The sequence below is a fragment of the Phascolarctos cinereus genome, unplaced genomic scaffold (assembly GCF_003287225.1).
Source record: "Phascolarctos cinereus isolate Bilbo 61053 unplaced genomic scaffold, phaCin_HiC Scaffold_2;HRSCAF=192, whole genome shotgun sequence".
NCBI classification, from domain to species: Eukaryota; Metazoa; Chordata; class Mammalia; order Diprotodontia; family Phascolarctidae; genus Phascolarctos; species Phascolarctos cinereus.
The window spans coordinates 103,715,984-103,723,209 of record NW_027555625.1 but is presented as its reverse complement, the minus strand read 5'-3'; the positions used below and the strand labels follow the sequence as shown (position 1 = coordinate 103,723,209).

General features: G+C 42.3%; 1 protein-coding gene across 11 annotated transcripts in view; it reads left to right on the top strand.

Moving 5' to 3' along the window:
• Positions 1-5,972: 5,972 nt before the first annotated feature.
• The window catches only part of CCDC88A (coiled-coil and HOOK domain protein 88A), a 167,423-nt gene continuing 166,169 nt past the window's right edge, over positions 5,973-7,226 (top strand). For 7 of the 11 annotated variants that reach the window (XM_078149523.1, XM_078149522.1, XM_020996206.2 and 4 more), the window contains exons 1-2: positions 5,976-6,798; positions 6,909-7,009. In XM_078149523.1, the coding sequence (XP_078005649.1) occupies positions 6,736-6,798; positions 6,909-7,009 (164 nt within the window). In that variant the 5' untranslated portion in view covers positions 5,976-6,735. Of the gene's footprint in view, positions 6,799-6,908; positions 7,010-7,226 lie in introns of all 11 variants that reach the window. The other 4 variants (XM_020996210.2, XM_020996207.2, XM_020996209.2 and 1 more) reach the window with 3 other exon arrangements.

Sequence of the window (7,226 nt, the reverse complement as noted above, 5' to 3'; positions counted from 1 at the left end):
TTTTTGTTGTATCTCCAGTGCTTAGTACAGTGCCTGGCACAGGTCAGGCACTCAATAAAAGCATGTTGGTTGATTTTAAAGGCATGCGAATTGGTTCAGAGTGCTTTAATATTGTGGCTGGGTGGGCAAAGAAGACTTCTCTAGAGCAGTGGTCTTCAAATTTCTTTTTACCTCATTTTACTGTTCCCCATGAGTAAAAACATTTTGAGCACATGCCCCTATATGTATATTTGCTAAGATATATACACATACAAATATACATAATCGTGTATATTATATAACATGAACTATAAATTTCAAAAAGACAAGATAAAATGAAATATTATTTTATCGTAGTCACTGGGAGTCACCGGCATTTATTGAAATACTATATGTAAAACTCTATGCAAACTTTACAGCACTATATTGGTGTTAGCTATTATTATGATCATCATTGTTATTGAGTAGTGAACACTACAGTCAGACTTGAATTTTAGGAAAATCACTATGGCAGTTCTATGGAAAGACCTGAAAAAGGGAGACCAATCAGAAGAATATTTCAATAGTTCAGGCCAGAGGTGATGAAAGCCTGAATCAGGGTGATTGTGAGCAGTGAGATGGAGTAATATTTGAGAGATGATGTGGAAATATAAATGACAAATACATTTGTCAACTGATTGGATATGAGGAGTAAGTGGGAGTTTGTGGTAAAGGATGACACCAAAGTTTTGAACCCATCGATTGCAATGATGGTAGCGTCCATGACAGAAATAGGGAAGTTCTGAAGAGGGGTGGGTATGCAGGGGAAGATAATGTAATAAGATCTGATTACAACCCACCCATGGGGACTCATCCTACATGACTCACTATGTTTCACTGAAACACCAGTTATAGTAAGTAGCAGCAGTCAGAGCAAGAAGAGCTTCTGCCAAAGATCTAGGACTATGAACTACTCTTCCACTTAAGAAAGGCAAAGAAATATGCTGGATCCTGTCCTCATTACGATTTTGGCAAAGATGTTCCGTCTCTGAATACAATATTGTAAAAAGGACAGTTTTTTAAAAAAGATAAGTATATGGTTTAATGTTTAGTTTTTTTAAAAGCATAACTACCTTAGCTTGAAAAAACCCTGATGCAAAACTTGTCCTGTGCTAAAGAAAGATTGGAAACTATGATATTACACAAGATGTAGAGATATCAATAAGGCTATTTATAATGTGAACCATCAGGTGTTAACTACCTACCAAGTTTGGAGGTCTATAGTGCAAAGCAAAAAATAAAGGAAGAGGCATTCATTCTGTGACTCCCTCCCACTGTAGGAATAAGGGCAGGGCAGGTTCTTAACAGACATCTTTCGCCTTCCATTGGACAGCCCAAGAGACACGACTTTCCCTTGATTCATACTTCTATTTAGATGCCTGCTAAGATACCTGAATCTTGTTCACCATTAATTAGTCTGGAGGTGCTTAAGCATTGCTATTTTGGAACATGTAAAAGTTACTTAAAAATCAAAAACATAACATTCTTACACAGTCAATTCAGCCCCCCACCTAGAGAAATCTTAGAATTTTGGACAGAGATAGTTCTATGTGTACTATGCCAGTCATTGCACTCCCCCTTGCATGCAATTAATTACTAAATGTGAGTCACAGAAAGTAAAGAAATAGCTTTTAAAAAATAGGGAAAAATCATGTTGGAAGCAATCCAGGGAAAAGGAGTTATCTTCCTTATCCTCTCATTGATCCGAGGAAGAAAACCAAGAAAACCACCAACAGCAATGTCAGTCTGTTCCAGCCTCCTCCATCAGTGTGCTTGGTTTTAGAGAGAAAAGGCCTGGAGAGATGCTCAGAAGTTAGTCTCTGATTCCAAATCAAAAATGCTTGAAAGGGCTTTTCTGCCTTCAACAGTCACTCTATAGTAGTCACTAACTTATTATTTCTGAAAATACAACTCTGAAAACCCAAACTGGAATCTGCCTAACTCTCCAGCTCATCTCCCTCTCTCCAGTCATGGTTTCAATTTGGATAGCAATCCCAGAGAATCAGTTATGAACTGCAGAACTTCACTCATGAATATATCTGTATCTCTGAGGCACTCAGATCACAAATGTATAGTAGTTCCTTGGTCAGATTTAGAAATATTACCTGGTTGGATATTTAGGATTTTATTTAAAAACTTTTTTTACATTATTGTTAAAGTTGAGGCTGATTGTGAATTGTGGAGTATTTAGATACTTATCACTAGGCCTTATTGTGGTCTAAAGTTTCTTGGTTTTTCAATGAACTTGTTTCTTTTCCCCATTTTTTAAAAGAGAAAAACCAAAGGTAGATCAGGAAAGGTCTAGGCTTGCCTGGCCATTTTGGGGGAACCCAGATTTCCTTGAGTGTTGGTTGGTTAATGTAACTAATGTAACTTCTATAATTATTCCTTCATTAACCATTAGATTAAAATTCCTTTGTTCATTTGTTGTCAGTAATAACAAATAATAAAGTCCAGCTGACATTTTATATAATACTTTAAGGCTTGCCAAAGTTTCAAGTAATCTTGCTTGATCCTCACAACAAATATGTGTGTTACTATAATGTGTTATCTCAGTTATTAAACTGGAGAAGAAATTAAGCGATTTGTTCACAGTGACACTACTAGAAAGCAGCAGAATTTATATTTTATTTGTAGAGTAGTTATACTTTATACTGAAACAAATAGTATTCTCTGTCTTGAATTTTATGGTAGGTCGGGGTGGTGATGGGAGCGTAGGTGCTGCACAAGTGATCGTGAAAGCTACTAAGGTACAGAGTTACAATGGAAAATGGTGGAGAAAGCATCCATGTTGGTGAAATCATATATCATTTGAAGTACATTTGAATAGATCTGTGATCTAGTTATTTTGGAAGTTTCTTCCAGTGATGTCCATCCTGTGTAACTCAGGTCCTCTTCCTCCCACAACTCTACCTGCAGGAATCTATTCAACATGCTGGATAGGTCTTTCTTAAATCTAAACATTCTGATGGTGCCAGTAGAGCACATTGGCCATCTACCTCTCACCCCAAACATGTGAAAAGCCCATCTTCTCTTTCTTTTATATAATTCTTTGCTGCCATCTTTTACAATTATTCTTTTGCTTTTATGTTGCAGCCTGTTCATATCCACCTTGAATCTTTCCATTGCCTTTATTGGTAATGCTTGCCTTTAACTTTTTGAAGAGAGTGGTGTTTCAGGTCTTTCTGTCATACAGCAACACCAGTAAAATATTTGTATGCTGTTATGGCAAGTTTGAGGGTTAATAAATATGCTTTGCAATTTCCTGAAAGCTCTACAAGCCTCTCTTCTTTTTCAACTCTGGGCCCAGCTCATTGTCTATCTGTTTGTCTGTTCCAGATATACATGCTATTGGACAAGCTCTATTGGGTATCCATTCAGGGGCATGTCAAAATCTGGGTAGTAGACATTCTTCATTCATTTGGTCTTTCCTGTTTGGGTAGAAAGGGCAAACTCCTTTGAGTGATTACAGATCTTTTCCAAGAGGCTCATGTCTTGGGGCTTCATGCAATCAGCACAATGTCATGTGCAAACAGAAGTATCTGGAGGACCCCATCATCTACTGGGAATCCTTCCTTGATAGGGACTCTTCACTGAATCTTCTCTTTCATGGTGGTATAGTAAAGAATTTTTTTTTTAGCACCATAGCATTGTAGCTAGACGGGACCTCAGAGGTACCTAGTCCAAATCCCTTCAATGGAATGCATTATCTTGCCCCTCAAATCCTCCTCTCTTCTGAACTTCCCCATTACTTTTGAGGGCACTTTTGCAACATCTCACACACATAAGTTGGTAGACTATTACAATAATTAAAGGAAGAAATGACAAGGACCTGAATTAGGGTGGTGACTTATGTGACTGGAGAGAAGATACACATAGACACACACAAGAAATATCATGGAAATAGAAAAGCAAGATTTGGGAACTGATTGGATATCTGGGGTAAGTAGGAGTGAGGAGGTGATGGTGATGTTGAGGTTGCAAAGCTAGATGTCTGGAAGGATAGTGCTTCTCTCAATAATAAGAAAGTTTGAAAGAGGGGTGGAGTTGAGGGAGGGAAAAGAAGAGTTCTGTTTTGGATATGTTGAATTTAAGAAGCCTAGGGGACATCCAGTTCTAAAACAACCATTTTAGTTGAGGCCTGTGGTCTCTTCCCATTCTAATGCATTTTCCACAAAATTGCCAACATGATATTCCTAAAGTATAGATGTCTAACCAAGTCACTGCTCTACACAAGAAACTCTTGTGACTTTCTGTTGACTCTTGGATCAGATATAAAGGCCTCTGTTGCTCTTCACAACCAGGCCCTTTCCTGCCTTTGCAGTCTTACATTTTACTCCCCTGCACACATCCAGCTATGCTGGCCTATTTGCTGTTCCTCTTCCGCAAAACTCCTTCTTAAGTCTCTAGGTCTTTTTGATGGTTGTTTCTCATGCCTGAAATGTTCTTCCTCTTCTCTGATGTTTATTAGAATCTCTGGCTTTCTCCATGACAGCTCAAATCACCCCTTTCTGCAGGAGGCCTTTCCCTGACCTTTCAGATGCTAGTGCCTTCTTCTCCAAGGTTACCTTCCATATATTCTGCACATCTTTATTTACATATCTCTTAGATTTGAAGACCTGCATTGTTTTTGTTTTTCCTTGTATCTCCAGTGATTGATATACAATGTCTGGCACATACTAAAGGCTTAATATATGTTTGTGATTCATTTAGGTGAGCAAACTGATGACCAGGGAAGTTGTGACTTGCTATATATAGGTAACCCAAGTAGTAAATACTCAAGACAGGATTCACACCTTAACCAGGTTATCTCTCATTTCATCTTTTTCCCCCCAAAGGCATTCCCCAGAAATTGTCTGTCTTTTCCTTGAGTCTAAATAAGGAGAAGAAACAGTTTTTTGTTAAGAGAGTAAGGCTGTTTCTCAATAGTTTAGGAGGAAACTAGATTTAAGACTAAAAATGCAATCTATCATTTATTTATCACCCAACTCGGACTGTTCCCAAATACCTTCTCTCAGTGGTGCTAGGTTTGGTTTTGATTTTTTTTTATGAGAAAATAGTCTGTACAAAAATGACTGTCTGAATCCTTATTTCCATGTCGTTACAGGCAGCCTGAGAGGGAATTACTATGGTGTTAAAACATTGGTTTTGGCTACATGATCTCTGTTCCTTTCACTTGTAATTTTCAAGAAAATGTATCCTATGAGGGCTGGATAGAAATAACAGGGTCGTGGCTCTAATCACTTTGGTATTTGCTACACTGAAGAGCCTTATTGTATCCATTTCATGGAGGAAAACTATGAACACATGAAATTAAATTAACCTATAACCAGACTGAGCATCTCTCATTCTCGAAAAAAATAAAAATCCAGATCCAGTTCACCTTCTCTTTCACAATTGGAGGAAGTCAGTCAGAAAGAGTGGACAAACCACGGTGATGAGAGAGACAGAGACAGAAAACCCCTTTCCTTCGTTTCTCCTTCTTCCCCTTCCCCCAATCCCCCTAGGCACCTCCTTTGACTGAGGCGGCAAGCAAGGACTGCAGCAGCTGCAGAGCCCGCGCGCACGCGCGCGCGCGCCCCTGACCTCTCCCTTGGATCTGGGCGGCGGCAGCCGGGCGCGCTTAGCTCCGGGAGCGCGCTCATGCAGCGGTTTTCTTCTCCCACAATCCAGAGGCTTAGGCGCGGGGAGGGGTGGAAAGAGAGGAAAGTAGGCGGAAGGATATCGAGGGCGGAGGGAGCAAGCGCGTTCTCTTTCACGGGAAGGAGGCTGGGGGTGAGGGCGGTGGGGGGGCGGGTGGTATGTGTGAGAAGCAGCTTCAGAGTGTGATGCGGCTCTGCGGTTCGGGAGCCGTTACTCTGGCTCCTCCTGAAGGAGGAGAGGAGGCGGCGGCGGCGGCGGCGGCGGTGGTGGTTGGGGGTGGGCACGGCCGTGATTTAGACCCTGGGTTTCCGAGCCTGTCCAGGCTTAGGGTGGGGGAGACTTGAAGAGGGCCTGGGGTTAGGACAGCGCAGTCGAGCCCCCACCCCTGGAGGGGAAAGGGGCAACCGACGAGGTTTTGGGGCTACGGGAGGAGACATGGTGTTGGTGAAGGAGGAAGGGGGAAAGCGTCGCCTTTGACTGGTGTGCGGCGGCTCGGCAGGCTCGGACGCCCCCTCCCCTTCCCGGTGCGGTCTCCTTCAGCTCTCTGCAGTGGAAGTCGGGGCTGGAACCTCCGCGGAACGCTCGCGGACGGCGGGGCATCTGCGGCGTGCGCTTACTCACGCCGAGAGCCGATTCTTTTTGGGGAGGGGGCTTCTCCCGGAGTGTCTCCTCCCGGAGCCGGGAAGCTCGTAGGGCTTTTTGTCTCCTCAGCCCCAGCCCCCTCCAGATGCCTTTTCTCTGCCCCTCCTCGCCTCGCAGAGACATTTGTGGCGGCGGCGGCTGTTGCTGCTGGCGGCTGCGGAAGCCAGACCCCCGGGGTCCGCGATCGTTTCTCTCTGATTCTTTGAGGAGGGACAGGGCTTCCCTTTCCACCATGAGATTCTGCTCCTCTGCGGAAATGTGGTTTCATTGATTCCAGCTCATTTGGGGAAAGAAAAAAAAAAGAATTAGCGACCTTCCACCAATTCCCTTGGACTACTCTTTTTTTGTTTCCCCCCAAATTGCGCTTAATTTAAAAAACAAAACAAACAAAAAAACCAAAAACAAAACGAACGACATACACACATCTGTAAGATGGAGAATGAGATTTTTACTCCACTCCTGGAACAGTTCATGTCCAGTCCCTTGGTCACTTGGGTAAGTGGTGTTCCCGTTGGCACATTTCGTTTTGGGGGTGGGGGAGCGTGCGTGTTGCCGTAGAGATGGTGGTCGGAGTTTGTTTAATGATGAAGGCCATTATATTTTAGGTTAAAACATTTGGACCTCTGGCCGCAGGAAGTGGGACCAATCTGGATGAATATGTAGCCCTGGTGGATGGTGTATTCTTGAATCAGGTCATGCTACAAATGTAAGTGCCTTTTCCTTTTTTACCGGACATTTGTTTTCTGGTTAAGAACAAACAAACAAACAAAACCATTGTGAACTTCACCTTTTGGGTTTGAACTAATGTTAGACTTTGAAACAGCTTTTTGTCCAGGAAGGTCCATGTGGCCAGCATTGGTCTTTGAAGGAAATGGTCCTGTGCTATCTGTATTTTTTGGTATGATTTTTGAAAATTGTAAGGT